Source organism: Puma concolor, chromosome D4 (genome assembly GCF_028749965.1).
Source record: "Puma concolor isolate L17-30 chromosome D4, mPumCon1.1.hap2, whole genome shotgun sequence".
Lineage (NCBI taxonomy): Eukaryota > Metazoa > Chordata > Mammalia > Carnivora > Felidae > Puma > Puma concolor.
This window is the reverse complement of record NC_141679.1, coordinates 95,618,759-95,644,878: the sequence shown is the minus strand read 5'-3', so window position 1 is coordinate 95,644,878 and position 26,120 is coordinate 95,618,759. Positions and strand designations below refer to the sequence as shown.

Here is a 26,120-nt window from a genome sequence, read left to right as displayed (position 1 = left end):
CCGAGGACAGGACACTGGGGACAGAAACGGACGAAGACGCACAAGAAAGCAAAGCCACTCTGTGCTCCTGGACATGGAGGAACCGACCCTGTGACCACGTCCGTCCTACCCGGAGCGATCTGCAGATCCGTGGCCGTCGCACCGAACTCCCAGTGGCGCCGTCACAGACACGGGACAGACACCGCGACACGCGCGCGGAGGGGGAACGGACCCCGCGCAGCCAGAGAGGCGGGCGCCCGAGCACCGCCCGCACCTGCTCCCGGACCGTAAACCGCGTGAGGACGCGGCGGGAACCGAGTCGGCGCGGAGCAGGAAGACGGACGCGCGGCCCCGCGGCCCCGGAGCAGGAAGACCCGAGGGCCGCACGCACAGCCCTGCGGGGGATAGAGTGTCACCGTGCACGATGCCGCGCCGGGCCCTTCCCCGCCGGGTCCCCTGAACACCGCCCACCTCAGCGACCCCGCTCGGAAAGCTCCTCCTCCCCCGGCCTGGCTTTCTCCTCACCTGCCCCTCCCGCGGCGGGTCCTGAGGAGACCGGGTTCTTGTCGACCAGGACGCGGACCCACGTCCGCCAGAATCCCCCACAGCGGGTCCTGAGGAAGAGGAGCTCCTGTCAGGCAGGAGGCGGGCTGAACGCGCTTGCGCGCCCCGGCGTCAGGAAGTGGGGCTCGGGCGCCCCCTGCAGGCGGTGGCAATAGTGCAGGTGCCCTCAGTTCTGTGGAGGCACCGACCCCTCCCCTGGGCCCGCTGAATCCGTTCCGTTTTGGAAGTTCTAACTGAAATGGAGCCCAGTATCCCCCGACGTCCCCAGAAATAGAAACAATTAATTGGAAACCATATGGAATTAAATGAAATGCAGACATATACTTTACAACTTACACCAAAATACATTCAAAATTGTAGATAAATTTAAAATGCAAAACTATCTGGGCGCCTGGGTGGCTCAGTCGGTTAAGCGTCCAACTTCGGCTCAGGTATGATCTCCCGGTTGGTGGGTTGGAGCCCCACACTGGGCTCTATGCTGACAGCTCAGAGCCTGGAGTCTGCCTCAGATTTTGTCTCTCTCTCTCTCTCTGCCCCCTCCCCTGCTTGTGCGCCCTCTCTCTCTCAAGTAAACATTTTAAAATTTTTTAATAAAATGAAATTTAAAACTATCAAAATAACAAAAAGAAGACATGAAAATCTCCATGACCTTGGGTTCAGTGAGGAGTGTTAACACACAACACCAAAAGCCATTACACAAAAGAAAAAATTGGTAACATGAACTTCCTAAAATTAAAACTTCTACTTTGTGAAAAACCTTGCTCAGAAACTCACGACCTCGCCTCAGATCATGATGTCACGGTCTGTGAGTTCAAGCCCTGCATCCAGGCTCTGTCTCAGGTCAATTTCATTTTTTTGTCCAGTTGGAAGAACCTTGGAAGGACCAAGGATATTTTCTTCCTCCCCTTCAGCGAGATACAGACTGTGACAAATAATCTAACCATATTAGGATGTATTGGTGGGGGGAGGATCTCACTGTAAATTGTGTGGCAAAAGGTGCTGACCTAAGTAACTTTGGAAGTGAATGGAATCTATGGACAAAGGGAAAAATGTACTGTACATAAATAGTGGACTCTATTTCATAAAGTTCTTTCCCATCAGGGTGGTAGCCAACAGTTCTGAAAACTCTACAGCTGTGATCTGGAACAGAGCAATGAATTACTTAAATGGCAGGTGGTGGGAGTCAGGTTTCTCACTACTGGAGTGGGAAGTTACAGACCAGCAAAGGGAGAAGATCACGTCTGTGTGATGGTGGACCAGGTTGGAGACATCAGTGTAAACTCATCTTTAGCTTAATATAGATACAGACATTTCCACATAGAAAACTTTACAATTAGGTGTGTATACATAGGTTGGAATACGTACATATATTTCCCTGAATTGTCCAATGAACACATTTAGCTCTCACATTTAAGTTTTTTAATACCATTCTCTAATGAAAGGAACCAGGGCTCCTTGAAGACATTGCTGACACCGAGACTGAGACAGTAAATATAGGATCCAGGATAATATTGAATATCAGAAAGTAAGGAATTACCAAGAAAACCCACACAAAGATGGAAATATGTCAAAGGAAAACAGGAGGAGCCAGTAGAAAGTGCTCTCAGTGGCCAAGCAGGAATGAATCAGCAGCCAAACACCGTAGTGCTGGAATATGACTACTGGGTGTCCACACTGGAAAGAAAGAAAGAAAAAGAAAGAAAGAAAGAAAGAAAGAAAGAAAGAAAGAAAGAAAGAAAGAAAGAAAGAGGAAAGAAAGAAAGAAAGAAAGAAAGAAAGAAAGAAAGAAAGAAAGAAAAAGTTAGAAAACCATGGGCCCAAAAGTGTAGTCACTATGTTCAGAGACTCAGCAAACCAAGACTTACTACCTAATCTAACTGCAGTTTCATACACACACACCCCAGGTAACCTTCAACCAGTCAACCTGGAAAATGTACTGAATGGCCCCTTCAGTCCACCTTCGAATGGTGACCTTGCCTAAAACAATACATCCTTTGCTGATGATTTTCTTTTTTTCAATTCTTTCTCTGCCTTTAAAAACATTTCCTTCCCTGTAACTCAAAGGAGCTCCTTTCTATTTGCTAGACGGGATGCTGCCTGCTTCATTAATTGTTCAGTGAAGCCAATGGGATCCTTTAAATTACTTGGCTGCATTTTTATTAACAGATTGCATAGGTGTGTTTTTTTTTTTTTTTTTTTTACAAATGTGTTGAATAGACCTTTCCTAGCAAATTCCACATAATAGATTTAGACAGCCATCCATCAAGGAGGTGGAGCTAACTCCCTTCTCCTACAGTATGGGCTCTGCATAGTATATTCCTGCCATTCTGTAGAAAAATAGAAGAGTAGAAATTAAAGGTCAAATAAGAGAAACCTATTGCATCAGAGCAGAAACCTAGAGGAGATGAGTGGTTTCCTGCTAAAAATACACATTAACAAGACGGACCCTAAAATATGGAAAATACAAACAGAGCAATTAGTCATCCAGGGGCCTCTTTCTCCTGTTAGTTCTCCTCTCACTCTTCTAGGGTTTTCCTCTCCCAGGACGGAGAAGGAACAGGGACAGAGCTGTTCTGGAGCTCTCCTGAGACCTGACTCCGCCCACTCTCTTCATCTCCCCCAGCCATGGCCCACCCAGTGAAGAAGTGTGCACAGGGAATCTCAGGGATCGTTGGTTGTGATGTGTCAGCTAGCACATTTTTGGATGGCAAGGAACTGGACACACTTACTGAAGTAAAATGAATTAATATTTTTTAATCATAGAAATAAATCAATACTTGCAAGTGGCAAATTAAGAGTGTTTGAATCTGGCAGGCCCAGGGGCTCACACTCTCACAATGTTACCTGGACCCTCTCCAACCCTCCATCCTGCTATGTGCCTTATGCGTGGTCTGCCTCACTGCATCTGGGGCCTCCAGCAACTCCAAGCTGACACCCACTCACTGTCCATTCTCTTAGGAAGGGTTTCTCTTTCTCTTGGGTTCCACAAAAAGTCATGGCTTTAAGTGTCTTTGGCCTGTCTTGGGTCACATTCTCATCCTTGAATCCATCAGAGCACCCAGAGGATGGAGCATGGGTTTGGCTAGACTTGGACCATATGCCCATCTTCAAGGTGGGTGGAATGTGGGGGCTGCCCTCTGGGAACTGTTTGGATGGGAGGCAGGTGAGACAGTTCCGAAAGGAAAGATAAGTGCTGGACTTGGGCATGACAACGGATGCCGGGTTGGGAAGGTACCAGATTCCGCACCAATGGCTGACAATGCAGCTGTGGAATCCGAAGTCCAGGGAAGGAAGGGGTTCTCTTGGGGTCAGGGACTGCAGTCGCCCATCTAGTGCTCTTGGACTCCCACGAAGGCAAAACACTCTTCCACTTTCTGCAAAAGTGTTTAGCACTGTTGGTACTAAACTCAAGGTTCCTGCCTTAGGCATCAGGTGCTCAAATCTCAGAAACTGGAAGGCACACAGACTTCACTCATGTCCCTGGGAGGAGGAAGCCCAGGATTCAAACCTGCCCCCCCCCGACCACATTAATCACCCACTCCCAAAGAACAAACTGGCCTGTTTTCCAGTCTTATCTCCTTCCTTTATAAAGAGCAGAGATCAGGAGCGCCTGGGTGGCTCAGGTGGTTAAGCGCCCAACTCTTGATTTTGGCTCAGATCATGATCCCAGGGCCATGGGATCAAGCCCCACGTTGGGCTCTGTGCTGAGCGTGGAGCCTGCTTAAGATTCTCTCTCTTTATCTCTCTCTCTCCCTCTGCTCCCTGTCATACGTGTTCTCTCACTCTCCAAAAAAAATTTTTTAATTTTAATAATAAAAACAAAAGAAAACAAAGAGCAGGGATCAAATGTGAGGGTGGTAAGGAAATTATTTCTCAGTGAAGCAGTGGGAGGTTCAAGGATTATTCTACACCATAAATCCACACTTGGCAGGCTTTCTGGAGGCTATGGTCCGTGGGTCATGCACATGGTTCTCTGAGACCACACAGCCTCAGTGAGAAACTGCCCACTGGAGACACAGTTGCTCCCATGCCCTTGATTCTTAACAAGTACGCATGTCAAATCGGGAGGCCAAAGGACTGCAGGGCCAGTCTGCTGTATGCCTGCTGTGGCCAGGGCCACATTCACATTTGGAGGGTCATTGCTTCCCTTGGCAAGCTAAGAGACTGAGAGAGAGGAGGCACTTGTCTCAACCACACAGACATTGGGAACAGAAACATCCCTCAGGGCTGCCTATACTGCCCACGGACCTATTATACTGCATAGCAGCACAGCTAAGTAATTGGCCATGGGGGGTGTCAAGACCCTGCCTGGCCTGAGCTGGAGGACCACAGATGCCTGCCTGGATGGTCAGAGGCCAAGGTTTGTCCTGCCTGCTATTCACTGCTGATCACTCGGATAGGATGAAGGGTCCAGCTGGCATGGGTAGGGCCTCACAGGCCTTCAAGAAGGCGCACGTGGCGGGTGGTAGGCCACTGCAGCCAGTTCTGTATCAAGCCACACATGTCTACTGAGTGCCCTGTGGGCCGCAGCTGTGCTAGAACCTGGGGCACCCCAGGCAGAGTGGGGCCAGCAGCACCCTTCCCAGGTGGGAGGGTGGAAGAACCCTGTATGACCTCTGAGGCCCTCCATAACCCTTGGCTGGGGTGGAGTTGGATCTGAAACAGTCAGCAACCAGGTGGACATTTTGCTTTTCTTGTGTTAGAGCCTAGGACTGAGGGGCAGAAAACCAATGCTCCAGCTCAACCTCTGATGCATGTGTGACCCTGGATGAGGCCTGTCTATCCTGCAGAGGCCCACAGAGATGGAGGAGGGGAAAGAAAGCCAGTTATGCTTAACCCTAACCTAAACCCTGGCCCTGATCCAAACCCTGACCCCCATCTCAAGCCTGGCCTTGACCCCAACCCATGACCCTAACCCTAACCCCACCCAGATTCTCAGGCTGATCCACACTTGCATTGTGAACAGAACCAAACAAGTTTTAGGGGATTCTCATTTTCTCCTGAGACCTCCTCAACTGTAGAATCCTGCCCACATGCCCATGGAGGTGGCCTTGCCTCTCGTGGACTCACTGATTGTTGATTCCCACAGCCCTCACATACATCACCCAGCAGAATGGGGTTTATTTTTGATTTTTTGCTAAGTTTTATTTTAATCCAAGGACTTTGATTCATACAAAATGTCATTGTAGAAACAATAGCAGAATCCAAAGTCTGGGTGACCAATATTACTCAGGCAGCAAACTCATCAATCACAGGATTGTTTTAAAGCAGGCCCCAGTTGTGTTGCATGGTTGGGACTTCTTTTTGGGTATTTTTTTAACACTGTTCTTAAATATAAAGTTTTGCAACAAACCTTTGATTTATATCAAATATAATTAAAAATTAACAAATGAATACATTGTATCAAAAAGTACGAAGATATACATTTTCATGCACATACTTGTATATATGTATATATGTATATATTTTACATGCACACATAACTTATTCAAACTACAGCCACTGCTTGACTGGTCCAGATGCAGACAACTGGTTAATGCATTTCAAATTTGGCAACTCACTATGAGATCTCAGTGGAAACATAGGATAGCTGAAAAGAGACAATACAGAAACAAAACCCAAATTCAGGAAAACAGGACACAGTATCTCCTCCCCCACTCCCTGTAGTTTTCACCAATTCCAGTGTCTAGAAGAATCCAGACAACTTAAGTGGTGAGGCTGTGTGGGGCTAGAACAGTGATTCTCCACCCAACATGGCCAGGAAAGTAGCTGTGGTTCTGCACAGAATGGATACATTCAAAATAACATGGGCCAGAGATGAAACATCAGTATCAAAATACAGGTCCTTCTGCTTTGCAACAGGAGCACAGCGATCTCATGCACAGTCTGAGATTCCATTCCAGTTTATTATTTCCTATTGCAGTAAAATACTCTGTAATCTTAAAGTTTCAGAGTGTTGTGCCTTCCAGTAAGGAAATTCTATAAAATGGTTTGGTCACAATCATGCTGAAACCCTAGAACAGGTGGCGGTCTTACGTGATTTATTTCTATTAAATGTGTGTCTTTTGTTGCATAGCCCTATGGGTTAACGACATCCACTCACTAGGACACACCTCCACACACAGACACGCACACACACATCACAGGCCAAGTTTCTTCAAGGTGAGTCATGGGGTAAAAGCCAATGGGAACACTCAAATGATCCAGCAAAGAGATCATCTGACATTTCCAAACAGGGAGGATGCACCAGAATCACATCATCTAAACGTTCCCTTTGTTCACAAAACAAAAGGTGTCCCAGTGTTTTATGCACAGCCTCCTAACTATGGTCTTTCCCTTTTGAGAATGGCCATGAGGTTGGATTTCTCTTTTGTTTCCTGCTTTCCCATATCTCGTGCCACACACAGTGCTGGGCTTCAGAAACTCCCATCTGAGCCGCAGTAGCCAAGGTTCTCCTTCACCAATCGCTTCCTCCGAGTTTGGGCCTCATTTCAGTCAGGACATCCCAAGTGCCCGCATCTGCTCAAACACAGGCCCTCACTCCTGCCCCGACAGCTCCAACTCCACTGCTCCCACCTCTCCCTCTTCCCACCACCTCTCCCTCCCTCTGGCCTTATCTGAAAAGAAACTTTCACGACAGCAGACATCATGCCCCCTTTGGCAGGCATCCCATCCCTGAGATTCAGATGTAGAACAGACTGAAAACCCCCCATACAAGGACACGCTCTACCCTGCTCTGTGGCTTCCCAGGAAACTCTCATGCTGGTGGGAGGAAAACAGGGAAATGGTCACTTCATTTCCACCTATAACCTCCTCCTGGATGTTATATGAGTGTTCTCCATTGACAGCAGCTTTCTACTTGGTTGATATTTGGAACTGTTTCCACAAAACCCACCACACAGGCCTCACGTCACCGCCCCCAGGAGCCTGGCACGAGAGGGCTCGGAAGTCAGGCACTTGGTCAAGAGCAGCAGGAGCCAGGGGTCACTGGGGGACCACCCGGGCTGGACACAAGAGCATTGCCTCGCACAAGACACACACACACACACACACACACACACACACACACACACACACTGAAGAGCTGAGAGCTTCCTACAGGTTGGATTTTTTTCTTTAAGTTATATTACTATTTCCTTCCCCATTTTTCTGGTTTTCTTTTTTTTCTAGGTCAAGTATATGGAACTGACAAAAGAGGGAAGGGTGTCGTGATTAAAAACCAAAACCAACAGCAAGAATGGTTTCCAGATTTGGTCCCTGTCAGGGATGACAGCATCTGGGAGAGGACAGAGAGTGTGTGAGTGTACTTCTAGTGTCCATTTGCTGTCCCAGGTACAAAGGGCAATGCCACACATGTGTGTGTTTGTGGGCGCGGACAAGACTTGCATGGAGCCAAAAGCAGGCTCCCAAGGCTGCTGCTGTTGACTGTCAACTGTGTTGTCTTGCCAGGCTCTTAAACACGCTGGGCTCCTCTGTACCACACACTTGAATAAAGGATGGTCTCCACAAGATTCAGACCTCCTAAAAATGGCTCTAGGCACACACCCCAGATGCTGGGATCCATCACACAGGATTCAGACTGGCAGGGTCCTACTCAGCACATGCAGCCACTTCCCGTGTAGGGTCTGTGGTATGAGACCCAGGCAGGCAGCATACAAGGGGATAGAGAGAGCCACGTCCCTCTCCAAAAGGGCTTTAGGAATTGGTCCAGCGTCAAAGAGGAGGGGGGGAGAAGTGGGGCCTCCCCCCAGCTGGCCCCAAAGGCGAGGCCCCTCCTCCCAGGGGCTGTTGCCCCCGCATTGGTGCCCCTGAGCGTCCCTGGGAGCCCAGCGTGGATGATAAAACTCATCGACTGGAACGCGCCCGCTGAGCAGGTGTGTGGTGGAGGCGGTGCAGCGAGCTAGCACCAGTGGTCTTGGTCGGGGTGGTGGTAGCTGTGCCGAACCCGGCCGCCCGAGCTGAGTCCCAGAGTGCAGTGGTAGCCATTGGGCACGCGACGGAGGGGGTGGGACTGGGAGGTCAGAGAGGACACATAGGAAGTCCGGGAGGAGCGCCCCGAGTTGGTGGCCACAGCCTCCTCGAAGGTGAGCGTGTCCTCAGGCTGGGCGCGGACAGTGTCCTCACTGTCCAGACGCTGCCCCAGGTAAGGGTCGGAGCCGATCCGAGAGCCAGCAGCCAGAGGCTGGCTGAGGGGGTCTCTCTGGAGCAGGGCGTTGTGTTCAGAAAGGCCACGGCTAAGCCGGCCAGGGGAGAAGGTGGGGAGGCTGGTCTGCGCCCCAGCGAAGTGGACAGGGGAAGAGTTGGCCGTCTTGTAGGTGACACTGGGACGGGGGGTCAGCGGAGTCTGGGGGAGCTGCCTCCGCCCACCGCGGCCAGGGGTGCTAGCACCTGATGTTGACAACAAGGGACTCCCATTCACTGAACCACCACCCTACAAGAAAACAGAATAGAGCAAATAAAAATCAAAGGACCAGACCAAATGGACAGAGGCCAGTGCAAGTAGGAACCACGAAGGTGGTGGTGAGAGGCCTGGAGAGGGGCAGGCGCCCTGGGAGGGGGACGGGTAGGGCATGCGGTGGGGGGAAGACACATAGTGCTGGCTAGGCCTGGGGTGGCAGTCAGGGAATGGTAGGTGACAAAGGGGGACAGGCAAGTCCAGGGAGAGGAGAGAGAGACCAGAGGCCAGTCCAAGGCAGTTGGGAGGGGAGGATTGGGCTGCTGGGGGAGGAATGGGGTGAGAAAGGGGGGGGTGCAGACTTGGGCCTGGGCACCAGGACATGAAGGGGGATTCAGAGCATAGGCCCAGGAGGGTTGTGAGGAGGGGCAGTGAGTCGGTGGGGGGGGGGGGGGGGGGGTTATGTCTTACCTGTCTCGGGGGTCCTGGCTCCTGCCCAGCTGTCGGTGATGTGGGGTGGCTGCTGAGGGAGGGCTTGGGCTGCAGGGGCTCACGGCCCCCAAAGCGGTCACAGGAGTAGAAGCGCTGCTTCTCCGAGGAGGAGGAAGAGGGCTGCCTCCGCTCTTGGGACCGGCCACGCTCCTGCCTACGCTCCCGCCGGCAGCCTGTGGGCCCCTCTCCCGGGGGTGGCCCCGGCCCTGCAGCACTGCTGGGTGCTGGCCAGGAAGAGGAGAAATCAGCACAGAGAGCCAGGTTGGGAGACAGACTCCCCCCCACCCCAGACCTGGTCCCCAGGGCCAGCAGGGGGACCCAGGGAAGAGCTGAGGTGGGTGGGTGGTCCTGCCTGGTCCCCAGACCTAGGACTCGCCACCCCCTACTCCGGGTTGCTTGTACGTGAGGCAAAAAAAGGAACACGGTCTCAGACCCCTGCCTCAGGCCATGGCCACTCAGGGGACCCCTCTCACGCACCGCCATCTGCGTCTGCGGACAGGCTGGGCCCTTTCTCCAGGGACTTCTGCTTCCTGTCCCTGCGGCGGTGGCAGCGGTGGTGGTGGTGGGGCACAGCCTGGCTGGCTGGGGCGCGGTCCAGGGCAGCGTTGCAGAGATGAGCCACATGGGGGCGCTGGGGCGCCAGCGTGGAGATGGAGCGCTTCATGGGGCTGGCGTCAGGGGCCGGCTGCGGGCGGGCAGGACATGGGTTGGCACACAGCCTGCGAGGGGGACCTGGGGCAGGCTCCAGGGTGGCTGGCAGGAGCCATGGCACTCCCTCTCTCGGGAAAGTTCTTCCCCACCGAATCCCACCCTTTCTCTCAGAGCACACTGCACAAGGTGCTCTCTGTGTCTGCCAGGCCGGGCAGGGCCCAGGCAGCCTGTTGGCCTCAGCATCCCTGGCGGACAGGGAGGATGCCAGGAAGAGGGAGGCTGTGGGCCTGGCTGGAAGAACCCTGAGGACCGGCTGAGTGTGAGGGCTCAGCTGGCCCAGGGCCATGAGGCTGCTTGCCCCAGGGCTGAAATCAGGACCTGCGGAAATGCGCCCTCCAAGTAGAGCTGATCCACAGCCCCTGCTGGGTGTCCTCAAGTTGGATGGATGCCCAGCTGGCCAGGATCAGGAAGGGGAAAAGGACAGGAGCCACCACCAGTGGGAGGCAAAGACAAGTTTCGAGAACGAAAGTCAATTTAGATGCGTAGAACCAGGAACCACAAAAGGAGGCAGGAATAGAGCCAGCCCCGGGGAAACACCAAAGGTCATGTCCCTTCAGAGGCCCTCACCCTCCCAGCAAGTGAAAGAAGAGCCCCTTGACACAGCCTCAGGTCTGCAGACCCCTCTCTGAGACCTTGTGAAAGGGCCCACAGCCTCCCTGCCCTGGAGCTTCCTGCTCCATAGTCAAAGCATCCCAGAAGGAGCAGGGGAGGGAGGCGGTGCCACCTCCAGTGTCTAGAGAAAAAGCAGGGCAGGTCACCCTTGGAGCCTCAAAGGGAAATAGGGAGGACCAAGGTGTGAGGTACTGTGTGCATTTGGGGGGGAAGGTGCGGGCTGGGGTGGGAGAGGTATGTCCTAGAGAGAGGTAAAGGCTGGGTCAGGGACACAGGGCTGGAGGGTGGAGGCCCCAGTGCCCTGACGGGAGGCTGAACACAAGTAAGCGGTGGGGACTCTTGGCCTCAATGGAATCTGGCTGAACGTCTTGAGACCATCACGGCGTTCTGGGAGGACCCAACAGGGCTGACAGTGCCCACGCTGTAGCACAGGTGGGGAGGCTTCGCATGGGACACAAGCCCTCCCTATGCCAGGTCTCCTCATGCCCCAGTCCCCAACCCTCCCACGACCCTGACCCTCCAAGACTACCCACCTGGGTCTCTGCAGCCAGGCGGGGCATGGAGGCCGCTCGTCCCTGACTCTCCAGCCCAGGTTGGGGCTCCCCGTCAGGACCTCTCAGGGCCATGCTCTGCATCTGGACATCAACAGCCTGGGCATACAGCAGCCCACAGTCACACCCACCTCCCCTCCACTCTCACCTTCTCCCCCACACCATTCCTGCCATCTACCACCATCCCTGTCTCACCCCCCATCCCCAGCCTCAATACCTAGCCCTGAGAGCCCTCACCGGTTTTCCTGGATGCACCGCCGGGATCTCTGTAGAGTGGCCACGCTCCAGGGGTGTCCTTGCCTCATAGGGTACCTCCTGGGTCCTCTGAGTGCCCCAGGAGACAGACTCCTTGATGCCACTCTCTTGGGTTTGTCTGTGAAGAGAGGACTGTCCTGTTGCCTAAGAAGTCTATGGGGCACCACATGCCCACCAAGGACCTGGCTCTGACCCGCCAGGAGCCTACACTGGCCCTTTCTGCTCTGGGCTAGAGGAATCCCAGAGCCATAAAGCCCCTCAAGTGCAGGCACTCTCCAGTGGCTGCAAAACAAGGGATGTGGACCCAGGTCCAGGGCTTAGAGCAGGCAGGAACAGAGGGAAGTCTGGGCCCACAACTTCCTGGCCTGTGGACAAGCAGCAGGTTCCTCAGCCCTAGACGGGGCCTCACATGTGTAGCGGGAGCATGAATGGCATTTGGCCAGGACAAGGCCACATGTGTATGTGATGTATCGTAGTAAGGACATCCTGCCTCTGCTGGCCCTCGGCTCCCTCCTGAGGGTTCCTCCTGTTCCTCACCTCCAAATTCACTGCCACCTCCCTGCTTCCCCAACCTCCAGCCATGGAGGCCTTTCTGCCCTTCAGATCTAGTGTCACATTTTGGAGGAGGCCTTCCCCAGTCCATGTACTCCACCTCACTCTATCGGTGTACATCTCCCACGTGGCATCGAAACTGACCAGCATTGGCCTGGATTACTGCTTGTTCCCATGTCCAGTGAAGCAATGGAAACACTCTCACTCACACAGGTCGCATGGCATCAATCACACTCTGAGCTCTGAGATGGAGTCTGCTGGCCTCAGCTGGCCACACTGATAACAGGCATCTACCCTGTGGTGTGCTATTTGGAGCTGCTGCTGCCTTGGGGATGGCTGCCCCTGTCAGGAGGCCCAGTCAGGAGAATGGAAGCTGGACCTCCAGGCCTTGTGACCCCTGAGGTCACTCCGTGCGGAAGCCAGCTGCACGCGTACCAGCATCAGACGGCACAGTAAATGCTCCAACTGCCTGGTCCAGGCTGACTGGGTACTGGCTCACTTGCACTAAAAGGGAGTGGTAGCTGATTCTATAAAAATTAGAACCATGAAAATAAGTAACATTCATTTTTCCTGAACTGAAATCTGGCTTAGAACGATCCAGAAAGACATCTCATGGGTCCACCAGGCCCAGGCGAGCTAGCCCGGGCCCAGGACCCAAGAGCTGCCAAGCTGGCCCCTGAATGTGAGAAGTAACACACCACTAAGTTATAGCAGTTTATTCCTCAGCAAAACCTACCTGATTAACACTCCATGACCCACAACCAGGCTTCAGAAAAGAAGGTCCAAAACATGTCCAGGAGAGGAAGACATTGGGAGCTCTCACCATGCATGCTGTGCCCGGGCTGGTATAGGCCCCGCGCCTCAGCCCTTGCTCAGTGACGCAGAGCTCACGTCCCACTGTGTGCTCGGCCACTGATTTGCTTTGGCCAATGAGATGGCCAGGCCCAACCTGCCTGCCAGGTGCCACCTTTCAGCGCTCCACGGTGCAAGAAGGGTGACTGTTGTAACACTTGGTTTTGGGTGGTTCAATACCAAGAATTACTACAGCAAGAGTTAGGGGATAGGTGAAAAGGATATTAACAATTTGCCTACAAAATATAGTTGTTTCAGAAATCACTACCAGAATGGAGATATGAGAGGGAAAATGTCTCAGAGGAGTTCGGAAGTTGAGAACACAAATAGGCCATCAACAGACAGGGGTGAGGACTGAGGAGGAAACAAAAAATTTCGCAGTGGTCGGCAGGCACCAAAGGCCAGGGAGGAAGCAAAGGCTCCTCACTGGAAAGACAAATGGGCACGAACAGCGGGAGGTGACTGGGAATCATCAGCTGTCTAAATCCTTGGGCCTCAGTGCTGTCAGAGGCACCCACTTAACACTTCAGGAATGAGCTTTGGAGTCCACCACAGAGACCGCTCCAGCAGCAGAGCAGGACAAGCTCTCAGGCAGCACCATCTGGTGGGAGGTGGGTGCAGGGTGGATGGTAGAGCTGATCCCCCCAAAGGGGCGATGGGACAAGGGCTCCCTGTCCTGAAGCACTGCCTACAAGGAGCCCCTCTGAGAGGTGGAGGACCTTCCTCCCTGCACCGCACACCCTGGGGCCTGGTACTCACACTGCCCCACCGTTGCTGAGGGACGCAGAGCTCTTCTGCCGAAGGAACACCCGGGCTCCTCGGAGCACGGCCGGCTGTGTCTGCTCCAGGGTGGCCTTCAGAGGGTGGAAGAGGGACACAGGGCCCATCTGCACAAGGGACACAAAGAAGAGGAAGAGCTCTAGGGCAGAGGCAGGTGCCCCAGAAAGCTGCCCTGAGCCCACAACATGGCTTGTGGCTCCTTCTGCCCTACCCCCAGCCCTATGAGGGCTGCCATATGAGGCAGGCTTACTCCAAACCCGGACTGTGAGCGACTTCAGAAAAGTAATTTCACTTCTTGGAGCCTCTGCCTCCCTACCTACAAAATCTGGAGACTACATCCAATTACAAATGGTAAAAAGACCTCATCTCATCATCAAAGTGGATTGACAGAGGCTGCATGAGCCCCAGATTCCCATTCCCAAGGTGGGTGAATGTCCCTATAAGCTCTGGACACCAGATGGACACTTTCTAGACAGAGAGTCTGCATGTGGTCACTGCTATTTTGGCTGTGTGGGAAAGTTGTTATCTTTGATGGATGACATTGGGAAGATGGGCCCCCAAACCAGCTCAGTCAGAGTCATGAGTGGAAGAAATCATGACCCAGGACCCATCAGTTTAAATCTCTCTGGTCCCTGCCTGTGTGTAGGGACTTCCTCAAACCTCCTCCTCAAGCATTCTTCAAACTTCTTTCCTCTACCACTTAAAAAAGTGGTATCTCCAGGGGATTCTGTTCTCAGCCCCTTTTCTGTTCCTGAACACTAGCTCTCAAGTCAGGGGATCCCCAGTACCAGCAAGAGACCAGCCATTGGGAAGAATACAGGCTGTATGGAGCTTCTGACTTTGGGGCCAGAGAGCGGAGGCGGCTGCAGAAACCTCTCATCTTCCTTTTCCCGCTGTGCAATCTCCAAGAAGGGTGTGGGTTCCCTCGCTGTCAAACAACTGAAGGGTGCCAGAGCCTCAGATTTACTTCTTGGAAATCTTGGAACCTGATACCTGGGATAGGCCTCCAGTGGCCTGGTGAATCTGGTCTCTGGTGGTCTTGTTCTGTTTGTAGAAGTCAAATATCATCAGAGCTGCATAGACTTTCCCCACTGTCATCTCGTCAGCTGGAAGGAGAGAAAATAGAGGATGGAATCTAAAGAAGGAAGGCAGGGTGGAGGGCGCTGAGGAAACAGCTCCCACCACACGGACTCCTGGACACACTCAGACAGAAGCACAGGGCTTGGCTAAAGCTGCACAGTCCCCACATTGAGCTTCCTGACACAGCACATAACCCCTGGAGCTGCACTGACTATCTCCACAGGGCCCTCAATCTCCTCCCAAAAGAGTGGATGTGGAGTTTAATCTTTAAGCACATCGTCCTTTTTGGCATCTCTGACTGTAGGAGTCTCCCTGCTTTTCCCTGGGCTTTTTGACATATACACCCCACCAGGAGTGTGGGTGGCTGTGGCCACAGAATAAATCCCAGGTCACCCCCTCCCACAGCCCCTGTGCACTCACTTGTAAGACTGTTTTCCCTGCAGGTGGAAACAAAGTCTAGACTATCTACAAGGCTGCCCTGGCCCAGGCCTCCCAGCTCTGCCTCTGGGTGGGACACGAAAGGGGCATGAGGATGGGGAATTTCCTGCCTTCACTTACGTTTATGAGGTGGCACCAGTAAATCCAGGGTCTTCTGGGGCAGATTGGCCCACACGGAGGAAATCTCCTTCCTCAACTCCGCATCACACTGATGCTGCTTTGTGCCAGCTAGGATGGGACAAGGGTGTGGAGGAGAAGAAATATATAAGGAGCTATCCCATAGCCCCCTTGGGGAAGCAGGCCAAGCTGGGGCAGGCGGGGAGAGGTGTGGTGTGGGGAGGGATGTGGGGCAAACACAATGCTAGGAGAAAGGCCAAGTGGGAAGAAACACCATCATGGCGGCTGTCAGAGCTCCTCCTGCCGGAAACCTGCCTACAGACAGAGGCACGTGTGTGTGTAGGCCCTGGGAGCCGAGACGGAATTCGGAATTCGGTGGCAGTCCAGCCATTCATCCACCCATGCGTCCACCCATTCAGAACTACTGAGGGAACACCCACCACATGCAAGGTACTGTTCTAGGTGATGGAACAAAAACAAAGGAGCTTCCTTTGTGGCATGATGTGGCTTTTATTAACAATAAAGTGGCAGTAAGTTAAAATCCAGTTATGTTGGGTGCAGAAAAAGCCAAGGAGGGAGGGATTTTGGACATGGTAGTCAGGAAAGGTCTCATGAGAAGGTGGCATGTATGTAAGACCCTGTAGGCAGGAAGGCATGAGGCAGTGCAAAGGCCTTAGTGTGTTACACAATGAGCCAGGACAGCAAGGCTCATGGTGGGGTGGGGGTGGGGGGGCAGGGAATGCAAGGGAGCGGATGTTGAGATGGGATGCAGCAGAGGGGGCTGAACAGAGGGATAGAATACTCGGGTTTATCTTTTTTTTTTTTTTTTTAAACAATCAGGTTTATTATGGTATAACATACATACAATGAAATTCACCCTTTTTAGTCATCCCATTCTGTGAATTTTGGTAGATGCCTAAAACCATGTATCCACAATAGAGACATGGTACACGCACCACTGCCAAAGTTCCTCTGTTTGATCCCTTTGTAGCTGACCCCTTATCCTCTTCCCATCCATCCCATCGCTGATGTGTTTTCAGTCTTGGTTGTTTTGCCTTCTCCAGAATGTCACACAAACAACATCATCGGTGGTGTACTGGCTTTTGAGTAGGACTTTTTCTACTCAGCATGATGCATATAGATCCATCCATGTTGCTGAATGTATCAGAAGTCTGTTTCTTTTGAATGCTGAGTACTACCTCATTGTACAGATAGTCCACAGTTTGTTTATCCATTCACCAGTTGTGGACATTTGAGTTGCTTACATTTTGAGGTGATTATGAAATAAAGCTGTAAACATTTGCTTATATGTTTTTTATGTAGGTGTAGGGTTTTTTTGTATGTATGCCCTCATTGTGACTGTATTTGGAGATAAGGCCTAGAAGAGATAATTAAGGTGAAATGAAGTCATAAGGGTGGGGCCCTGACCCATATTTAGTGTCCTTATAAGAAGAGACACCAGAAAATTCGCTCACTCTCTGCACGCACTCAAGGAAAGACCACATGAGCACACGGTGAGACGGTGACCAGGCCCCACAATGAAACCTATCTTCCAGCACCTTGATTTGGACGTTCAGCCTCCAGACGGTGAGACATAAATTTCTGTGTTTAAGCCACTGAGTTATAGTATTTTGTTAGGGCAACGCAAGCAGACTAAGATACTAAATGTCAAGATGTCTCTCCTTTTTTTAGCATATAGTTGTCTATATTTTTCCAGTACCATTTGTTGAAATAATTATCTTTTCTCCATTAATCGCCTCTACAACTTACCAAAAACCCATTGAAATGTGAGGGTGAGTCTCTATGTGTTGCAATGACTTATGTCTCTGTCCTGTCACTAACACTACACACTTTGATTAACATGCTTCATACAAAGTATTTGATTCAGGTACAGTGAATTTTCCAACTTTGTTCTTCTTTCAAAATTGTTTGCTACTCAAGGTCTTTTGCTTTTCTACACACATTTCAGAGTCAATTTGGACATTTCTACCTAAAAAGGCTGCAAGGATTTTGACTGGGTTAACATTTATTCTATTGTTCAATATGGGAAGAACTGACATCATGAAAATATGGAGTCTTCCAATGCATGAAGATGAGGCAGTGCTTGATTTATTTAGGTCTTCTTTGATTCCTTCAGTCAATGTTCTGAAATCTGCCACATACAAATCTCACATATATACTTTTTAGAGTTATACAGCAACACAGAAGTATCTCATGTTTTTGGTGCAAATTTAATGGAAATTTTTTCCATTTCAATTCCTAATTGCTAATATATAGAAACACATTTACTTTTTATGTATTGATCTTGTATCCTGTGACTTTGCTATACTTGTGTTATTGGTTTTAGAAACTTTTGTTTACTGGCTTGAAACAATAGGGATTTATTATTTCAGTTCTGGAGGCCAGAAGCTCAAAAGCAAGGTATCCACATCACTGTGCCCACCCCCCCAAATGTTCTGATGAAGAATCCTTCCTTGCCTGTTTCTAGATGTTGGTGGTTCCCAGCCATCCTTGACATTCCTTGGCTTGCAGATGCTTCTGTTTTATTAACTTTTTATTAGAGTCTTTCACATCTTCTCCATTGATGATCACATCAATTGTGAATAGAGGCAGTTTTATTTCTTCCCTTCCAATTGGTATGCCTCCTATTTCTTTTTCTTAACTAATTACAATGGCAAGAACCTAAAGTATGATGTTGAACAAGAATGGTCACAGTAGACATCCTTCCTTTGTTCTTGATCTTAGGGGGAACAGAGTCAGTCTTTGTTAAGTGTGTCAATCACTGAAAGTTTTTCATAAATATCCTTGATCAGATTGAGGGTGTTTCCTTTCATTTCTAGTCTATGCAGAATTTTCACAATCATGAATAGATATTTAATTTTATGAAATGCTTTTTCTGTATCTATTGAGATGGTTAGATAGTTTTACTTCTTTGACATGTTAAATTACATGGATTAATTTTTAAACTTGAACTCAACTTGCATTCCTGGGATAAACTCTACTTTGTCATCACACAAATACACACACACACACACACACACACACACACACAAACATAGCTACATTCAATTTGCTAAAATCGTGTTGAATATTTTTGTGCCTATAGTCATGAGGGATGTTGATCTGAAATTTTCTTTTCTTATAATATCTTTGTCTAGTCTTGGTATCAGAATCATGTCAGCAGCATACAGTAAGTTGAGAAATATCTTCTCTTTTTCTATTTTCTGGAAGAGTTTATAGAGAATTGGTATTATTTCTTCCTTAAATGTTTGGTAGGCTTCACCTATGGACCTAACTGGGCCTGGGATTTTTTTGGTTGGAAGGCTTTTAGCTAGAATTTAATTTCTTTAATAAATATAGTGCTACTCAGATTCTCTCTTCCTTTTTTTTAACCCACTCAGGTTATCTATTCTTGAATGAGCTTGATAGTTTGTGTCAACAAATTTTTCCATTTCATTTAAGTTGCTGAAGTTATCGAGTGTTATGTTGAAGGCAGACAAGGGCAGAAGCAGACCAGTGGGCAGCTACTGCCACAATCTAGTCAAGACCCAAGAGAACATGGCTTGGACCAGGAGCTGGCAGTGGGAGAGGGCAAAAAAGTGATCATGTTCTGGTGTATTTTGAAGGTAGAGTCAGAAGATGTGACAAGAGATCAGATATGGATCAGAACTGGAGTAAGGGGTGGGGGGGCGGGGAAGAGGAGGTAAGAATCACTATAAAGGTTTTGGCTTGAGTGACTAACAGGAAGAACAGAGTTGCCACCGACGGAGGTGGGAAAGACCAGGGGGAATATGTGGCACTCAAGATTGGCCACAGGGACTTTGTAGTGTTTACTGGGCCTCCAAGTGGAGACAGTAAATAACTTCCCTCACGTAACTCCTCGCATGACAACACATGTCTGGAGTTGGGACTAAAAACCCAAATGTTGGAATTCACAGTATTTAGAGCCGTGAGAGTAGACAGAATGACAACGGTGGCAAAGAGAACAGTCTGATGTGCACAGTGACATTCAGACAGTGGGAGACAAGAGAAAACAGAACAAGAAACATCAAAGGGGTTCAAAAAGAAGTAAGTGACAGCAGAGGAAAGGCTGCTGATAAGTAAGTAAGATAAGGGCTGAGCACATGGAGGTCACTGGAGAGCTTAACACGAGCAGTTCACTATTGCAGTGAAAGCCCGACTGCAGCCTGAAAAAGAGACATCAGAGAGGCAATACAGACCAGTCTCTCAAGGAGCTGGTTGTGATAAAGGAAAAAATACAAATAGGGAAGCTAATGGAGGGGGAAGAAAACCTTTTAAAGATGGGAGAGATGTCGATACAAATAATCTAATATAGCGAAAAAATGGAACGAGACAAGAAGCAGGGTACAGAATTTCTGGCTTGACATCTTTGGGGAGATGAGGAGAAGGTAGGGACAGGCCCTGACTCATCCATTACAAACAAAGAGGCTGAGCTCAAGGGCACAGGTGCAGCCAGGAGGGCAGTGTGGGGTAGGGATGGTGCAGATCCCCTCTGGTGGCTCTAATTTTCTCTGTGAAGATAAAGCAGTCATCATACAAAGGTGAAGGTGGAGAGGACACACTAGAGTTTGTTCTCCCCTAGATTTGGCACAGACTATGTGGTCCTGTCGGTTAGCTCAGGAGAGGACCTGACAGGGACTGGGCTCACTACGGTGAGTGGGCAGAAGGCACACAGACTCTTCACCCTGGAAGGGTACCGGCTCATGTAAACCTGGGCCAGGTTATGTTCTGGTTCTAACACACTCTAGCTCTGGGTAACCCGGACAAGTCATTTAATCTCACGGCACCTCAGATCCCTCAAAGGAAAATGGGATCATTAAAATGCTCACATGCAGAATGGTTATCAGGGGATAAAGTCAGTGTCCGACCGAGGTGCCATGGGCAGCTGTCTTCAGTCCCCTCCAGACAAGCCCCCTCACCCCCCTCCCTGCATGCCCACCTGCGGGTGGCTCTGAAGTGCATTGCCCAGCCCTGGCTTGGTGCCCTCCCCAGATGCTGCCTTGCTCACCTGGAGCCAGCTTGATCTCCAGTGCGGTCCGAATGAGGGCCATCAGCGTGGACGTGAAGTGGACAGTCATGTCCTCATTGGAGATGGGCATGTTCATGCGAACCAGGCGCTAGGGACAAGGGGAGCAGGTCAGGGCCAGGCCTACGGGGGTCCCTCCGCCACAGGACTACAAGGTGCTCAAAGCCCCTAGAGGCTGGGCTTGGCCTCCTGGAAGTAGCTTCTGCAGGTGCCTAGGGCCAAGCAAGGTTGGGTGGCTGGGAGTTTTGCCAGCATTCACACTCACCCTTGGATCCCCACCCTCATCTGAGCTGAAGATTCTCCTAGCTGCAGAAAAGTAGAAGTACAGATAAGGATTGTAGCATGGGGCCAAGCCAGAAGCCTGGATCCCTCTGAAAGAACAGGTACATGCTTAGCCGGAAGGACCCCTGCCCAAGGCATATGGCCTGGGATGAAGAGGGAGGAGTCTGGACTGCAGAACTGAGGCTGGGCCCTGGGAGAGCCCACAAACAGGAGGGAGGATCCCTGCCCTTACGGCTCTGCCCAATGTCATGTCCTCCACCCACAGCCTAGAGCACTGGACAAGGGGTGGGATGGCCAAGAGCATGGCTCTGAGCTCCACCTCCCAGTGAGGCATCCCTCCACCCCAGGAAGACTTCTGTCCCTCACCACCCAGCCAGGGGGCCTGGAAGAGATGTCTGCTGCCACTCGCCCAAAGCGGCTAGCACCTTGCAGTCAGAAGGACCCAGAACAGATGGGACCGTACAAGGCCAGTGTGAAGGCTGGCAGGAAGCAGCTCAGGGCCATCGCACTGGTACTCTGGACCAGACTGCTTCTTTGTTACCTGTCTCCTCTTCCCTCTCCTCATTTTTCAAAGACAGAACAGCTGGAGACAGACATGTGTCTATACCACAGACCTCTGGATATAGCCAGCAGCTGCCCAGAACCTGAGGCTCTGAGAACTTATGTGATCTCCAGGAGCAAAAGTATCCCTCGTGTGTCTGGAATGTCCTCAGCATGGGAGGTCACTTAGCTGGCCAGGCGGAGCCCTAGGGACACTGTGACCCTCCTGTCTTCTCCCAGCAGCCTCTTGTCCTCTACCACATGACAGAACTAGAGACAGAGGCACAGGGCCCCTCTCTGGGGTCTGCCTGCCCTCTGCCAAGCCTGTATCCTGTGACACACAGCCTCTCTTTCCCTCTGGGTTGGGCCCCCCGCCCTGCCCCCAGTGTCTTGGCCCCAAATCCAATCTTCAGTCTAACAGAGAGAGTGGGTGGCTAGAGACAATAGCCCAGACTCTTCCCCCGCCCCAACACACACACCCCGAATGCTGGCAAAGCCCCACCTGGCACATCCAATCATGGTCCCAGGACCTCACACATCACCTGTGTGATGCACACCAGGAAAATCGACTTTCCAGAGCACAGTGTCCCTGCAGACCAGCACTGATGGCATTAGAAGAGGCAGAGGGACTCCTCTCCAGGGGAGTCAAGGAGTTAGGTTCCAGCATGAAGGAGAAGCAAGTAGGTGATTTCCAAGAGAAGAGAGCTCTGTCCAGGGCACCTTCACCAGAGGCTCTCCTCTGCCTGCCTAGGCCCTAGAAGGGCAAGGCCAAGGCAAACAGACAGGCATCTCCACACTGGGCCTAGACCCTCGTGGTCACAGCACTCTGTGCATCTCCTGGACTCTCGCCAGCTCCCCAAGCCCATCCATTCCTACCCACCCCAGGACTCCCCTGGTCTATTCATGACCAGAACCTCAGAGCTGGCCAGCACAGCTGGGGAAGGGCCCTAAAGGCCAGCCCATCAGGGCCCTGCATGCCCAACCTGGCCCCAGGTATCAGTGTGGACAGAACTCTCCTTCTTGGGGACAAAGCTAGAGCCTTGCAAGCAGGTACAACATGCATGCCAGGCAGGGGAGGGCAAGGAAGACATCAGAGGCATCTGTCTGTGGCGTGAAGGAGCCACTTAGCTTCCAAAGGCTGTGCTGAGCCAGGTGACAGATGCATGCCCAGATTCAGAGCACAGAGACAGACAACATGGACAGAACCAGAGAGATGAAAGTTCTGGTGGGAAGCTTGCTCAGAGAGAGGGTGGTGACAGGGAGGCTCTGGACACATGCTGGTGGAGCAGTAGAACCTGGGGCCGGCTCTGTTTTCTGGGAGCACTGGGTACAGCAGGAGGGGTGGGGGTGGGGGTGCTGGAGGGATGGAAGGTGCTTACACCAAGGGTGGGGGGTGACTGAGGGCACATGGGCAAGTGGGAGCAGGCTTGGGGCTGGGCCATGTGACTTGCTTGCCCCCCAGGAGGGAAGCCTGGAGGTGTCCCTCAGTTTACCCCTTCTTTGCAACTCAGCCTCCTGGGAGAGGGGCATGGGACTACCTGGGCCCCTGAAACTGTCCTTACTCTGCTGCAGCCCTCTGAAGCCCCAGGAATGACAGAAGGACATCTCTCCCTGGCACCCTTTCCTTCCTAATACCACAGTGCCTCCTTCCCACTGTGAAACCTACAAACCCCTGGAGATGCCCAGGCCTGGGGAAATTCTGCATGTGCTGAGCTGGGAGTGGGTTCTTCAGGTGTCCCAGAGGCCCTTCACGCCCCTATTCCACCAGGGTCAGACCCTGAGGGCTGGTTAATTCCACTGGAGCTGAGTGCGGTCCTGAGCCCAGAGCAAAAACAGCTTCTGTCAAAAAGCTGGTCTGTCTCCTAATTCCCAGGAAAGAGAAGGAAAGGGGAAAAGGCAGGTGGAGGGCTCTGGTTCCTGAGCCTTTTGCGGGGCTCTCAGAGGGGGCAGACCTGTAGGGACAAGGGCCGGGTGTACCATCATGGTATCTGTGTCCCTCTGTCCAGGAAGGTAGAGGAGATGGTTGGAGCAGAGAAAAGGAAGAAACAGTGAGACAGCAGAGCAGCAGACAGACGGACAAGCCCGAGAGGAGACGGGAGACCAGCCCCAGCACAGCCAGCCTCCAGGGTGCAGGGTCGGGGTCTACCTTGTATGCAACTCGAGCAGGGCATTTCTTCCCCAGCCCCAGGGGTGGGGACATGTGTTTCAGCATCTCAAACATGTCATTGTAACTGATGCGCCCACTGGAGACCCGGCCCAGAGAGGCAGAGGCAGAGTGGGGTCCACAGGAGGGGTGCGGCAAGAGGGGGCGGGGGGAGGAAGCAGACAAGAAAACAGATCCAGTTAACCAGCGTCAGATTAAATGCCAAAGTCAAAATACGTAAAATGAGGGACTTTTCTGCTTGACTCGATCCCCTCCTTGCCCCCCCCAGCCTCACCTCCACACTCCAGCCCCACGCAGGGCAGCGGGCAGGGGTGACGTCTGAGCTAATGAACATGGAGGGATGAGGAAGGGCTGCATCGGGGCGGCTTTGGGTTGTCAACTTCTGATTTTACACTTTTAGAAACCACAGATAATGCCAAATCAGAAAAGAGCTGTTTCACCATGCCGGGAGAGCTGGTAGACAGAATTACATGACCGATGAGGCCGGCCTAAGAACCACGGCAGAAATATCAGCTTTCCTTAATGCTCAATTTGCTTCAAAGTTAGCCTAGAGGCTAAAAAAGTGGAGAAAAATCTAAAACAAGCCAGAAAACTAGAGCGAGAGCCACGCTGTTCTGCAAGGAGTCCCGAGGCTCTAGAGACAAACTTGAAGGGTGAGTCCTGCTCCAAGCCCAGAGACGCCCGAGGCCGCCCAGGGCAGGGCTGCTGCTGGGAGTCAGGGCTGGGCAGGAAATGGGAGATTGCGGGGGGGTGAGGGTGGGGGTAGGGGGCAGGGGCGTGGTGGGCAGCTGGGGTGGGATGTGGCTTGGGGCCACTCTTGCACCCTCCTGACAGCACGCCAGGAACAGGGCTGGGGCCAACTAATGGGATAAGTCTCCAGATCCAGGGAGGTGTCTGGGGGCTGACTATGCCTTCCCAAGGTAGACAGGCCACCAGGCCTGTCCCCATCAACCCTGGGGATACCCGCCTGTGGGACCTGCTTGGGGTCCCAGAGACGCAGTCGGGTTCAGGTCACCCAAGAGAGAAAAGGGGCCACTTTTCCTGGCAGGCGTGTGTGCCCCAGGGCCTGGCCCTCCTCCCAGGGTTCCCAGCCTTGGCTGAGTGAATCAATCCAGAGGTGAAGCAGGAGGGCCTGCCTTTGGGCCTCCACTGCCTCTGTCCTCTCCTCCCCCAGGGACCAGAAATCCCTGGGCTGTTGGGCTCTTCAGACTGGGAGGGGCAGCTGCTCCTGGTCTGCTGGTACCCCTGCTCCCCTCCTCTGGGGCCCTTGGCCTCGGGCCTGTCTGACCATTAGCACCCACTTGAGAGCCTGGAGGCAAAGCCGGGTAAGACAGCTGCTTCCTTGGCACAGGCAGGGCCTGGCCCCCGGCTCCCACCCAGTAGCCGACCCCTGCCCTCAAGGCCCAGCCAGAAAGCTTTGTGTGCGCTCCCTCAGAAGGCTGCCTCTCCCCAGCCAGCTGGAGGGGTTGGGAGATTAGATGAGGGACCAAAGCGTCCAGGAGGTTGGAGTGCGGGGCAGGGCAGGACAGGAGGAAAGAGAGGTGAGGTGTCGTCATTCCCAAACCAGGCAGGGAGTGTGTGCTGTGTTTGCATTTCGGGCAGGGAAGAGTATGTCGGATGGAGGCTCTGAAGTTGCAAACCTTGTAGGCCAACCTACGAGGGCAGTTCTTCCCTAAGCCAACGGGTGGCGCAATACAACGCAACAAACTGTACATATCCTTATAATGAATCCGGCAACTGGAAAGGAAATGTCACAGGTTATGGCAACCGAGGCACGATGAGCCCGTCCCGCCCGCCCGCCCAGCCTGCGACAGGAAGATGTGTCCTTGCACAGTCGTGGAGGAGGAGCCAGGCGGCTGGACAGGCAGCTCCCTGAAGGGAATCCTGGGGCTTGGAGAGCCTGGGAGGCTTGGCAATCCCAACACAATTTCCAGAGCCTGATGCAGGCAGGAGACACACCATACAGAACAAGTGCCGGCCCCTGTCCCAAGCCCCCACCGTGCACACACCAAAACCGCTGGTCCATCTCTCGCGGGGCCTTGTTCACCCACCCGCTCTGACAGCCCCTCCTCTGGCTCCCTGAGTGCCTGCAACCCCATGCCTGGCTCTCCTGACTGTCCCTGCCTCCTGAATCTCCTGGAATCTGGTGGTCCAGCTAAAGACTCCCTTGTCCCAGGGTGGGCACCCCGGCCAACACCAAATGTTTCTCTTTCCTGTACTGTGAACCTCCTCAGTCCAATCAGCTCCAAATGACTTCTGGAAAAGCGGAAAGAAGGAAGAAGCCCCACTCTGGCCTCACCCAAGGTGCTTCTAATTCCACTGGACCCAAAGGACCAGCCACAAAGGGGCTGGAAGCACAGCAAAGCCCCCAGCCCCAATAATCACCCAACCCAATTCACAGCCTGTTCTTTGGCTCATCTTCTCTCTTCCGCCATCGAACCCCTCAGATGACACCAGATGTAAAGCAGGGGCATAATACTGTCACTCCAACTCAAAAACTGTCCTCACTGCCTACAAAACAAAGTCAAAGCTACTTGTGTATCCCAAATTTGAAGGCCTTCTCAACTTGTCCAAGCCCCACTTCCAGCCCCTTTGCAATGCGCTCTCTTCTCCGTCAGACACAGACCCCCTTCCCTTCACCCCTGCCCCTACCCCCATCTCTAGAGCTCAATCCTTTCTGCCCTCTTAAGTTTGGCTCAGATGCTACCT

At 52.1% G+C, this 26,120-nt stretch overlaps 1 protein-coding gene across 10 annotated transcripts in view; it reads right to left on the bottom strand.

Moving 5' to 3' along the window:
• Positions 1-5,662: 5,662 nt before the first annotated feature.
• The window catches only part of CACNA1B (calcium voltage-gated channel subunit alpha1 B), a 192,692-nt gene continuing 172,234 nt past the window's right edge, over positions 5,663-26,120 (bottom strand). For 7 of the 10 annotated variants that reach the window (XM_086684668.1, XM_086684662.1, XM_086684664.1 and 4 more), the window contains 10 exons: positions 23,394-23,490; positions 20,408-20,516; positions 15,382-15,489; positions 14,737-14,849; positions 13,723-13,850; positions 11,542-11,677; positions 11,287-11,403; positions 9,908-10,115; positions 9,410-9,654; positions 5,663-8,974 (listed from right to left, as the gene is read on the bottom strand). In XM_086684668.1, the coding sequence (XP_086540794.1) occupies positions 8,444-8,974; positions 9,410-9,654; positions 9,908-10,115; positions 11,287-11,403; positions 11,542-11,677; positions 13,723-13,850; positions 14,737-14,849; positions 15,382-15,489; positions 20,408-20,516; positions 23,394-23,490 (1,792 nt within the window). In that variant the 3' untranslated portion in view covers positions 5,663-8,443. Of the gene's footprint in view, positions 8,975-9,409; positions 9,655-9,907; positions 10,116-11,286; positions 11,404-11,541; positions 11,678-13,722; positions 13,851-14,736; positions 14,850-15,381; positions 15,490-20,407; positions 20,517-23,393; positions 23,491-25,051; positions 25,149-26,120 lie in introns of all 10 variants that reach the window. The other 3 variants (XM_086684663.1, XM_086684671.1, XM_086684670.1) reach the window with 2 other exon arrangements.